We start from the raw sequence: 12,761 nt of genomic DNA, 5'->3' as shown, positions 1-12,761 counted from the left end.
TGTTATGCCAACATGTTCTGAAGGAAGTGAGTCCTGAGGGAAAGTTCTAGATGCTTGGGTTTACCCCGATGGACGTCTCCAATAGGCAATTGGATAACACAGTTCTCAGACTCTTTCCCAGGAACTGGACTTGGAGCAATAACAAAACTGTCCCTAAGTAGGTACTAGTCTGTTGACAGCCGCGTCCCGCCCCCTTTGATAAATTCAGGGCTGGCGATTGGCTTTCCTCTGGCGACGCCCTTGTCTGATAGGTAAGGCTCCGCTTCGCCCTAGCCTCGTGCGTCCAGGATACCTGCTCGATGATTGGCTGTAGTAGTGGATGAGTGGCCGCGCTCAACGGCGGGCTGAGCAACAGGAATGGGAAAAGCAATTGGGCCAAGATGGCGGCCGCCGAAGGGTCTGCGGGCGATGGTGAACTATGGCAGACCTGGTTACCTAACCACGTCGTGTTCTTGCGGCTCCAAGAGGGACTGAAAAACCAGAATCCAACTGAAGCCGAAAAACCGGCATCTTCATCATTGCCCTCGCCGCCGCCTCTGCCGCCGCAGTTGCTGATGAGAAATCTGGTGTTCGGCCTCGGCGGAGAACTCTTCCTGTGGGACGGAGAAAGCAGCTCCTTCTTAGTGGTTCGCCTTCGGGGCCTCGGCGGCGAGGAGCCCGCCCTTTCGCAGTACCAGGTACGGCCGGGCCCTGTCGGAAGGGCTTCCAGCTCGCTCCTCCCCATCTGGTGTGCTTGGGGACAGGTCCTCGGGAGCGTCCCGCCGGGAGTAGAAAGCGCCGTCCTCCCCGTCCTCCTCACTCGCGCGGTCAGGGAGGACGCGGAGGACCGCGGGCCGATCGGGAACTGCTTCGGTGATGGTTGAGAACGCCTGATCCCGGCACGGGGGGTTCTGTGGGCCGGTCGGGGGACACTCGTCTCATGATGTGATAGCTGTACTCATGGCTTCCTCTTGGGGTCTGTGAGGATTAAATCTGATGATAAGATTGGAAAAAGCAGCGTTCCACGCCTGGCATGGAGGAGGGAGCCTGCTTGGTGTTTTGTCCTCTTTGCAAAAATTAAGCCTTTTCCATAGTTGAAAGTGCTCGTTGTTTGTGTTTATTTTTGGCGGCACTGGGGTTTGCATTCGGCCCCACGCTTGCTACTCAGGTGCTCTACCACTTGAGTCACTCCACCAACCCTTTTTGTAATTTTTTTTTTTTTCCTCGAGATCCGGTCTCGCGAACTATTTTCCTGGGCCGGCTTCGAACCACGCACCTCTTGATCTCTGCCTCCTGAGTAGCTAGGATTACAGGCGTGAGCCAGCGGACTCCTGCCTGTTGGTTTTTGATAAGCCAATGGCGTGTGAAAGTGGATGTGATCAGAAAGTGTTCCATACTCGCTGTAATCAAATTTATAATAAGTTGAGGCTCTTCTTTTAAAGATTATAAAGTAAACGTGGCAAGCATTAGTGGAGTGCCCTGGACTAATTGTTGACAAGTGATTTGATTTTAGGACGGTGCATTGCTTCTGCAGTTTTGAAATTATGTGAAGACTACATCTACTTACTGTAAAACTTCCCTTACAAATAATTATAAGGTGTTTAGCACACAGTACATCTTTTTTTAACCCTTTTTTCTTTTAAGAGAGAATTCACTATGTTGCCCAGGCTCGCCTTGAACTCCTGGGCTCAAGCAGTCCTTCTACCTCAAACTCCCCATATATGGGACTATGGATGTGTGCCTACCAGCACGCAGTATTCTGCTAGCATTCTACATTACTATACCGCATTTGGCACAATAATAATTTAATTATTTAAAATTATTTATTGTTCATTTCTAGTCTGTAAGCACCAGGTCAGGCTGTGTCTGCCTCGCTTTTTTTATTATTATCATTACTTTCTGGGTGCTGGAATTTGAATCCAGAGCCTAAGAAAGCTCACTAGCACTTGAGCCAGCACCTTCTCACACCGCCAGACTCCCAGCCCTCCCTCTTTTTAGCATAGGCACTCTACCACCCACTTGAGCCACTCTGCCAGCCCTTTTGTGTGTGTTGGATATTTTCAAGATAGGGTTTCTCCAGCTATTTGCCCCAGCCGGCTGGCCTTAAACCTTGGTCTTTCTGATCTCTGCCTTCCTGAGCCACTGGCACCAGACTTTTTTGTGAGACAGGGTTTTACTGCTTTCTTTGAACTCACAACTGTCCTTGAATTCCAGATCCTCCTGCCGCTGACACCCAAGAGGTGGGATTCCAAGTATGCATAACTGTTCCTGGCTATCTTACTCTTTATTGTATGTCCAGCACTTAACAGTGTGCCTAGAAGATACAACATCTTAGCAAATAGTGGTGACCACAATCATAACCCTCAATCCTCCAGAATCTACAAAACTCAGAAATCAGAAAGAAAGCGGCAATCATGAATTATAACTTTGAATATTATAAAAAGGATGACCAGTGACTCTAAAAATAGTAACAACAAAAATCTAAATATGCAAGTGGACTTACATGGTGGAATGTATATGTAGCAGAAGCAAGGTGGTGTTAGTTTAAATTGGACTGTCAAAATCAAGTAGAAAGAAGGTGGAGGTTGAGTATGATGGGGAGGGGGGAGGGAGAGGGAAATAACCCCTGACAAGAGAAACAAACCAATTTGATTAGAATCAGCAAAAGGCACCTAACAATCACACAGGCTTAGAGACATCAATAGCAGTGAGTAGAAATCTCATTATATTCAGAATAGGCTTGTCTAAAAGGATTTTGGATTGAGGTGAGTTGCTATACTAGGGTAAACAATACTTTGCCAGTTTCATCATTCATTACTGAAAATAGAAAAAAAAGAAAGAAAGAAATGGAAGGGCTGGCAGAGTGCTCAAGTGATAGAGCACTCCAATAGAAAACGTTAAATTTTTGGAGGGCACATGATGCTAAAACAAGCAGCTTATCAGAAACTCCTTAAAATACCATTTTCATATGAAGTCTGCATAGATAAAGCAGCATTCTATTTGCTGCAAAAGCTCTTAAAATCATTCTTTATCTTGTACCATTTTATAATGTAATACTTCTGAGTTCATTTGTCTATTCACTAAGTCTGCAGATTCTCAATAGTTATAGAGAGGAAAGACGGATCTCAAGAAATGTGTAGTCAGTTGTGTCAAATGGGCAAGTGAAGAAAGGACATTAAGAGTGCATAAGAAGTCTGGAGAAATTATCCAGGGTGCATTATTTCCTGGCCACAAGATCAGTAATATTTTCTTGGGCACAAAGGGAACAAAAGCTTAAGTCTCCAAGGATGTATAAGCCAGCTATAAGAGAAAACTGAGGGCCCTGCAGGAAGAGGACAAACAGCAAACCATGATGATTTCTCAAAAATGCTTATTAAAAAATAAAATCAGATTAAAAAAATTTTTAATCAAAATATTAATGTAGTTGGTAAAAAGAATGAAAAAGGAATGGTGGAGAGTTGGCATGGTAGTCTGAAGATTAATCATAGAAAGGAAAATTTGATGTAGTAGTCTCAGTCAAAGTAGGAACACTCGATGCATTTTATATAACATTTCAGTCTAAATGATTAAAAATATTTTATCAGTTAATAGTCCAAGTGTTTATACTTATCCAGAATGCTTTGTTTTCCTATAAATGTAGAAAACTAAAGCATGACTCTGGTTTTAGGTAGCTGCCACGTATATTAACATTAAAATTTACCATTTTGACTAATTTGCTTTTATTTCAGAAATTGCTTTGCATAAATCCACCCCTATTTGAAATTTATCAAGTCTTGTTAAGTCCAACACACCATCATGTAGCACTTATAGGAATAAAAGGACTTATGGTACTAGAATTACCTAAAAGATGGGGAAAGAATTCTGAATTTGAAGGTGGAAAAGCAACAGTGAATTGTAGGTAAGTTGTGTTTCCATTGAGTGTTTATCTGTGAAATTTACAGAAAATTACATCCGTAAAATTGCTCTCAAGACCAAGAGTAAAAAAAAAAAAATGTGTATAGTATGCTACTATTGAAACGTTAAAGTACTCCATATGGTCTGTAGGTGGGCTTTCTGTGATATCAGTGTTTTAGATTTTTTGTTTTGTTTCATCTTGAGGGATTTTTGGTAGTATTGGGTCTTGAACTCAGAGCCTCACACTTGCATTCTACCACTTGGACTATGACTCCAGCCCTTTTTGCTTTAAATGTTTTTCAGATAGGGTCTCATGCTTTTTGCCTGGCTGGTTTAAGATTGCCATCCTCCTATCTATGCCTCCTATGTAGCTGAGATTATGATGGGCCCCACCATGCCCAGCTTATTCTTTGAGATAGGATCTCACCTCACCCCCACGCCCCAGACTGGCCTCAAACCACAATCCTCCTATTTCTCCCTCCCAGGTAGCTAGCATTATAGACATGCTCTTGGCCAGATACTAATGTTTATAGTGTATGTGTGATTATACTCTGCTGTCTCACTGAAAGTTAGCCTACTCTTCCAGTTTCATAGAAATAGAATTTTTTTTTTTTTTTGGATGGGGTGGTGCTGGGAATTGAACTCAGGGTCTTGCACTTAACAAGTGCCCTTATAACTTCAGCCATCCCCCCAATCCTTTTGTTTTTAATTTGTTTTTCAGATAGGGTCTCACGCTTTTATCCAGGCCAGCCTTGGACCATGATCATCCTACCTTTACCACCTGAGTAACTGGGATTACAGGCATGCATTACCATGCTTGACATAAGATTTTTTTTTTTCTTTTTCCTTTTTGGCAGTACTGGTGTTTAAACTTGGCCTCATGCTTGGTAAGCAGGCACTCGACCACTTCAGTCACACCCAGCCCTAAGAAATAAAATTTTTAAACACAGTTATTGTCCAGGAGCCAGAAGTTTGCTCAAAAGTTTGTCTAGATTTTAATTGATTGATTGAGACAAGGTCTCACTATGTAGCCCAGTACTCAACAGAAGTACTTCCAACTTAATTTTGTTATGTAGCACAGGCTGACTTCAAACCTATAATCCTCTTGCCTCAGCTTCCTGAGTGCTAAGATTACAGGGTGTACCATCACTTGCAGTTTTAGGCTTATGTAATTTCTTTTCAACAAATGGAGAAAAGTATCTAAAAGGTCTACTGAGAAGAATAAGGTAGAAACTCACTTTTAGCTCTATGATATAAAAGCAGAGTCCACTTGTACTGTTCGGTATTTTCTAGATCTTTGTTTTCTAATTTTCAAGATAATCATGATGGTATCTGCCCTTACAGTTTCCTTACATGATTATTAAAGGATCAAATAAGACACTGTATTGAAAACCTCTTGTGTAAAATATGCTGTAATTTAGAAAATATTTTCATTTTGATTCTTTAATATTGATTGATAAGGTTCTTTGAATGCTTTCAGCAAGATTTAAGAGAAAGAAATTTAAAGAAGAGAAAAAGGAGAGTGTTAAAATAGATTTTCCTTTAGAGGTTTTTCATTCAGTTACTACAAATGTTTTGGAAAATTATTATCTTTATTTTAGTACTACTCCAATTGCTGAGAGGTTTTTCACCAGTTCTACCTCTCTGACTCTAAAGCATGCTGCCTGGTATCCAAGTGAAATGCTGGATCCTCACATAGTGCTGTTAACATCAGACAATATAATAAGGTAAGTTTTATTTTTACCTGTTTTGTGTATCTGTGAATGGAAAGGTTGTGTTCCTGTTACCGATGAATAGCTCAGGATAGCACCAATGAGTCACTGGATGTTAGAATGCTTTTATCTGATGACTGCCGTAACCCATTCTTGATTATAAGAATTGCCTAACTGCCCTAACTTAATATGCTTTAACTACTGATACTTCTTTTCAGCTAGTCTTCCTTACCTCCAGCCTCTCCTAGACCAACCTGTGTTAGCTGCCAAGATAGTGGTAGCTATCTTCCCCAAATTTTTCATCACGTCAGTCTTTTGGTGATAATGTAGCATAGAGGAAAGAATATAAGTGGAAATAGATTTGAATCCTTGCTCCAAAGCAACATCTGTTACCCTTGAGATCTTGAATTTCTTTTGGGGGACAGAGGAGCTCAGTTTGCAATTTGGAAAAAGAAGGCTTAGACTGACATGGGAAATCCCAGCATTAGGGAGGCTAAGGTTGGAGGATTGTGAGTTCTAGGCCAGCCTGGGCTGCTTAGCAAGACCCTGCCTCAAAAAAAAAAAAAAAGAAAACAGAGGAGGCTTGATTTGGTAATTTCTAATTCTCCCTCCCTCCCCACCATGTTGGGTATCAAACCCAGGCCCTTGCACATGCTAGGCAAGCACTACTGAGTCACACTCCCAGCTGATTTCTCTTTCTCTTTGTCTGTCTCTTCCTCTTCCTTCCTTCCTTTCTTCCTATCTTCCTTTCCTTTCCCTTCTCTTCCCTTTTCCTTTCCTTTCTCTTTTCATTTCTTTCCCTTTTCCCTCTTCTTTCTTTTCTTTCTTGTCTTTGTCTTCTGTGTAGCCTAGGCTAGCCTAGAACTCTCAATCCTTCTGCTTCATCCTTTTGAGCAGTAGAATTATAGGTATGTGCCAGCATGCCTGGCTCTGATTTGATAATTTCTTAAGCCCTGTCCGAGCTTACATTCTGACTGAATATCATAATTCCATTTGGAGTTCTATTATATTGTCAGCCAACTTTCAGGATTTACCTTATGTAAAAAAGTTTATTGGGAAGACTCAAAAGAGGTACAAATACCTCCAGTTTTATTTTTTCCTAATCACTGCTTTTACCTGTGCTCTACCAAACCTTCCCTGTGTAGATCCCTTAATGGCATTTTATAGAGATTTCACAGCTCTTACTTTTAGTTATTAAAACTTACTGTATCAGTTTAAAATTCTGATCTTGAGTTATTTTCAAAACTATGTACCCAGACTCTTTTATGGGTCAGACCTGTGTCTTGAGGGATCTGAAGTAAGTGGAGAGGCTATGTTGTCTTCTTTTTACTCTTCTTTCTATCTCAGCACTTTGGGGTACAGGTGAAGTATAAAGACTGGAGCTGCTTCATCCTTCTTCTTAACTCCTTCATAGTGGAGTTGGGAGGATGAATAGGTAAGGCAAGACGTTATCTAATGGTCTCAGTGATGGGAGGTAATGCGTGATCGTGGTTTAATATAGTTCCACCTGCTGCCTGTCCTATCTGTTGATGCAGTATTCTCTGTATACAGGTTAGTGTGGGGGGGCATTTCAGGCATATTGTTTAATTTCCAGTTCTTTTTATCACTGAGGAGCTCTATTTCTCATTGACTCCTGCTAGCTATCCATTTCCCAAACCCCTTTTTAAAGATGGAGTATTCCCAAACTTGGTATCTCCTGTGCCTTCTCATTATGGAACATGGTAACTGCTGAGGTCCTCTTCCTTGCTCTCCAAGGGCTGCAGAGAACTGGGCACAATATACTTTAGTACTTTTTATGCTGCTGTAAGCATACCTCCTTTAAAAATTTCCATATAAGTAGATCGCTTAGAATATACCCATGCTTTTAGACCTTCAGGTATAGCATGTCAGATTCACTGAAGAATTCCCTTGGTGACCTATAGATTTCTGCCACACATCTAGTTAGAAACTGAGGCACCAATTTCCTTTCTTACAGGTGCTATTTTCCCATTGTCTCCTGGAGCCTTTCCTCATCATCCCTTTAGCTTTGGAGATGGGAATAAAGAAAGGGGAAGGGAGGAGTCTTTGTTCCCATTTCCTGAGTGGGGAACAGGAAATGTTTCTCTTCCCTACCCCACCTCCCCACACTTTATCCTGCTGTACTAAAATTAACCCTTACTAAAACTTAAAAAAAGGGAAGGGGGAGGAAAACTATCCAATTACAAACATTACTCTGTACTTCCAAGAATTCTTTGATATTCTTAGCTGTTTGATATTCTTAGCTGTTCTTTTCTATATGCTACAAAAGGAAATGGTGGGGAGATAGCATAGGGCAAATCCTTCCTCAGGTTAAGCCCTAAAGTGGGAATCTGGCCCCACATATTGAAGCTTCTTTTTAAAACATGAGGTACTTAACACTTCTCTTTCCTTTGCTTTGGACCTTGTTGACAATTTCAAGGCAAAAGGAAGTTCTTACTCATTGCTCTATTGCACTTAAGAGTTTCTTTTACTGTTCCCCAACACAGTATTACTGTCACAGTATTTATGTGTCCTTTGAAGTCAGTATGCTTGTAGGTACCTAAGAAGACCACATGAATGTGTATTCAGCTGGATCAAATTAACATTAAAAATTTATTAAATTCTTATGTGACATTTTATTGATAATAGAATATACCATTTTATAATATAAAAGAATAGACACTCTATTATTGATAACAGAATTTAAAAATTCTTAGAAAAGATAAGTGATTGATTTAGTGAAGACTTCATAAGGGACATTGGATTTCTAGTAATGACATTACTGGCCTTTTGAAAATGATTTTCCCTTTAACAATAGACATATATTCTATGAAATAAAGTTATGTTAATTAAAATGCTTTAAAGTTTTCCACTTTTGTGCTTCTCCTTGAGAAAATAGGGATGACATAGAACTGGTCTTGATATAAAAAACATGTATAGATTGGAGGCTAAATGTTGCTTGCTCTGATGGGTATTTGGTATGTAAAGAAGAGTAAAATATGGTCCCTTCTCTAGTGGGATTTGGTTTTTAATATGCCAATACAATTGGGTATGGTTGAAGGAAAACTGGCAGTAATAAAATGACGAGACAAGAAGGGTATGGGTAAGGGCTCAGGACAGACAAGATAGAGGTGTAATAGTATGGAATAGGCTGCCAAAGAAGTTTGATAAGGGGACTGGTGGGGATAGTTCATTGACAGAGTGGTTGCCTAGCATACTCAAAGCTCTGGGTTCTATTAGATGGAGAAGAAAGAGCCATTTTGGGAAATGAAAGAAAATTCTAACTGTTGGTTTTCTTCTCTCTTGATTGCTAGAGTTTACTCTTTACGTGAGCCTCAAACTCCAACTAAGGTAATTATACTTTCAGAAGCAGAAGAGGAAAGTTTAATTCTCAATAAAAGGTAAGATTTTGTGTCATAAGGTGCTTGTTTAAGTTAGTTTATTGAGACGATAAATGCAGTTTTAATAGTAATTACAAGGTTTTCCAGAGGCGACTTTAACAGGCTTTTATAAATACAAGAAAAAAGCAAAAGTAGGCAGTGTAGATAGGTAACAAGAAGTTACAGATCTGAATGCCACCGTGACTACTAGCTTGGTCTCTTTTCAAGAAAGTTCTAAAAATGTCAGAAACTGATTCTTGTAACTTGGATAAGAGAATACATTATAAAATTGCAACAAAAAAGTGAAAGGTGTAAGTGTTGGGCTGGAAGCCTACCATTTGTTCACTCACTGTGGTAAAGATTGCTCTGGTGAGCGACTTCTTGTATCCCAGCACTGGGAGTGGAACATACTCGGCCCTTTTGATTCTTCTGTTTCCCTGGATTCTTTTGTCTTTTCTTACCTACCACAAGTTCCTGGGTGCTTTGACCACTAATAAAATCACCCTTTGAACTCAAAACCCCATTCCTCTGGCTTCCTGATCAGTCTTTCGATGATTCCCACACATCACACACAATGGTGTATGAGTAAACTTTCTTTTTTTGTTTTTTGGCAGTATGGGGTTTTGAACTCAGGGCCTCATGCTTGCTAGGCAGGCATTCTGCCAGTTGAGCCATCCCACCAGTCCCTTTTTGAGTTTTTGATATTTTCAAGATAGGGTCTCCCCACCTAAAAACTAGCTAGCATTTGTTGCCCTTAACGCAGAGAAACTAAAGCAGATACCTTAAAGCAACTGAGGCCAATAGGAAAAGGGGAACAGGTACTAGAGAAAAGGTTAGATCAAAAAGAATTAACCTAGAAGGTAACACCCACGCACAGGAAATCAATGTGAGTCAATGCCCTGTATAGCTATCCTTATCTCAACCAGCAAAAACCCTTGTTCCTTCCTATTATTGCTTATACTCTCTCTACAACAAAATTAGAAATAGGGCAAAATAGTTTCTGCTGGGTATTGAGGAGGGGGAGAGGGAGGGGGCGGAGTGGGTGGTAAGGGAGGGGGTGGGGGCAGGGGGGAGAAATGAACCAAGCCTTGTATGCACATATGAATAATAAAAGAAAAATGAAAAAAAAAAATAGGGTCTCCCGTCCGTAACCAGCGTAAAGATCAGTTAGAGATGAATCAAATGGGTCATAACACATGTGTACATGAGAGCAATGCTAGGAATATTTCTGTCTATCCTCAACTCAGCTAGCAAAAACGCTTTGTCTTCCTTATTATGCTTGTGTCTTTTCTTCAACAAAATTAATGATAATAGCACAACAGGACCTGCCTGGAACTGAGGTGGGGGAAGGGGGGAGAAATGACCCAAACAGTGTATGCACATATGAATAATTTTAAAAAAATAAATAAATAAAAATAAAGATAGGGTCTCTCAGACTATTTCCCTGGACTGGCTTTGAACCTGTGATCCTCCTCATCCCTGCCTCCCAAGTAGCTAGGAGCACAGGTCTGAGCCACTGGTGCCAAGCTAGAGTGAAATTTTTTAGTAGCAATATTCTGGAAGTTCCATTTAATTATTTTCATGTCTCTATGGTGGTCTTAACTAATAGTTTTATTTTTGTTATTCTAACCTTTGTTTCTTGGATAATTTATATCTAGTTGTTCTATATTTAATAGTTTCAATATGTGAAGCCTGTGGTGGTGAGAGGTCAGCATTAAATCTGTATTTGTGCTTTCCTGGCCTGCAATCACATTGTTTCCTTTATTGATGCTGATCTTCTAATGTTAACTTATATTTGATCTTAATGTTTGGGAGCATTGAGAGCCTGAATTGGGTAGGTATTCCTAAGAAAGAATTTGCATCTGCTTCTGCCGGGAGCCAGGGCTTGTTATGACCTAGAACTGTGTCAGTTCCCTTTGATGGTCCCAGAACTGAATGTTTCATTTAAAGGATGTGAGGTCTTAGAGTACCAGCATTCATCTCCAGAGTGAGGCAACACCTGCCTCTGAGGTTAATCTTACCTTGCATTAGGGCATAACCTCTCCTACATTATGTATCCATAGCTGACCTACTTTCTTTTGACAGCATAATATCTAGATAAGAGGTAGTAGAGCAAATGCAGGGTTAAGAGCTTGGGCTATGGTATCAATCTACCTGGGTTCTAATCTTGGCTCTGCTACTTCCCAGCTGTGGCATCTGGGCAAGTTTTCCAATTGCAGTAAGCCTCATTTCCATGAACATGTTCCATAAATACAAAAAATAATGGTACTCATTTCATAAGGTTATTGTAAAAGCTAGTGAGGTCATGCATAAAGAAGTGCTTGGCATGGGGTTTGGCATAGAGTGAATACTCAATTGATACCATTGTCATTATTAAATATACCACAGTATTTATTAAACTTCAGTTAAATCTTCATAGCTTGAGAGTATTTTAAGTCTTATTAACGTCTCTGTTTATTTCCACTTTTTTTTTTTCTTTCTTTTTTGGTGCTGTAGGCTGGGAGGTAAACAAATAAAGTAATACTTCTATCCACTCATCTCCTCTAGCCAGTTTCAACGTCCCAAAGTTTAATTAACAGAACAGGGAAGCTGCCCTGAACTGAACTCAGAACTTTGGAATCTACTCATTATCTTGATTTATTAGTTTAACTCAGGCAGTTCTTTTATTCTTCTGTTTGTGATTTCTGTTTTTACTGCATGATACCATATATTTTTCCATGTAATAAATGCATTTATAATACCTTACAATGATACAGTGATGTTGATTCTAAACTATATGAGGTTGTGCCAGGCACTGGTAGCTCACCCCTGTAATCCTAACTACACAGGAGGCAGAGATCAGGAGAATCATGGTGCAAAACCTGGGCAAATAGGGCTGGTGGAATGACTCAAGTGGTAGAGCACCTACCTAGCAAGCATGAGGCCCTGAGTTCAAACCCCAGTACCTCAAAAAAACATAAACTATGTGAGGTGGTGGTTTTATTTTAACCATATTCATTAACCTTTTATTGAATTGGAGGGGTTTTTTTAATAGCCAACTATAATAAATTTTAAAACACAAAAGTAGCATGGTTGTATAGTTTATCCTTTCTGATTATATATGTAATGTTTATTGTTGGAAGTTGGGGAAAATGAGAAAAGTATTAGGAAGAAAATGGAAATCTTTTGTAATCTTTAACCTCTTCAGTACAACAGCCAAAGTAATACTTTCCATCAAATAAGATCACTCTACTTTCCTGCTGTCCATACCCTGTTGGTTCCCAGAGTCTTTATAGTTGCCTTCCCAGAGCCTACAGGTCTGCCACCTACTCCCACAGAAGTTTAATTCTTCTCACTGTGTCCTGGCTCTCTGGGTTCCAGCCACCTTGGCCTCTTTGCCATTCCTCAGACAACACTTTAGAGTTATGACATGTAATTTTTCCCTCCACTTTAACTGCTCCTCCTTTCTCAGATAACTATAGACTTGCTCCCTTACTCCTTTCAGATTACTTGAATATCACTTTATCAGAGTCTTCTCCATACTACCTACACCATCAACTTTTTTGCCTTACTGTATTTTTCTTTCTTTCTTTGGCAGTTTGAATTTAGTCTCATACTTGGTAGGCAAGTGCTCTACTATTTGAACCACATCTCCAGCCCATTTCTTTACCATATCATTTTCTCTCAGAGGTGGTGGTACACACCTGTAACCCTAGTACTTGGGAGATTAAGACAGAAAGATCACGAATCCAGGGCTAGCTGAGGTACGTAGTGAGACCCTACCTCAAAAAACAAAGCAAACAACAACAACAAAAATCAT

At 40.1% G+C, this 12,761-nt stretch overlaps 1 protein-coding gene and 1 non-coding gene across 2 annotated transcripts in view; one reads left to right on the top strand and one right to left on the bottom strand.

Moving 5' to 3' along the window:
• Window positions 1-243: 243 nt before the first annotated feature.
• Nup88 (nucleoporin 88) overlaps window positions 244-12,761 on the top strand; it is a 33,129-nt gene continuing 20,611 nt past the window's right edge. Inside the window, exons 1-4 of the mRNA XM_020168246.2 lie at window positions 244-677; window positions 3,708-3,877; window positions 5,475-5,600; window positions 8,897-8,983. Of these exons, the coding sequence (XP_020023835.1) occupies window positions 381-677; window positions 3,708-3,877; window positions 5,475-5,600; window positions 8,897-8,983 (680 nt within the window). The 5' untranslated portion in view covers window positions 244-380. The remainder of the gene's footprint in view (window positions 678-3,707; window positions 3,878-5,474; window positions 5,601-8,896; window positions 8,984-12,761) is intronic.
• On the bottom strand, window positions 11,451-11,581 carry LOC141414441 (small nucleolar RNA SNORA36 family). The gene has a single exon (XR_012439470.1). It is a non-coding gene; the product is annotated as a small nucleolar RNA SNORA36 family (small nucleolar RNA).

The sequence above is a fragment of the Castor canadensis genome, chromosome 11, assembly GCF_047511655.1.
Source record: "Castor canadensis chromosome 11, mCasCan1.hap1v2, whole genome shotgun sequence".
Lineage (NCBI taxonomy): Eukaryota > Metazoa > Chordata > Mammalia > Rodentia > Castoridae > Castor > Castor canadensis.
This window is presented reverse-complemented; position numbering and strand designations above follow the sequence as displayed.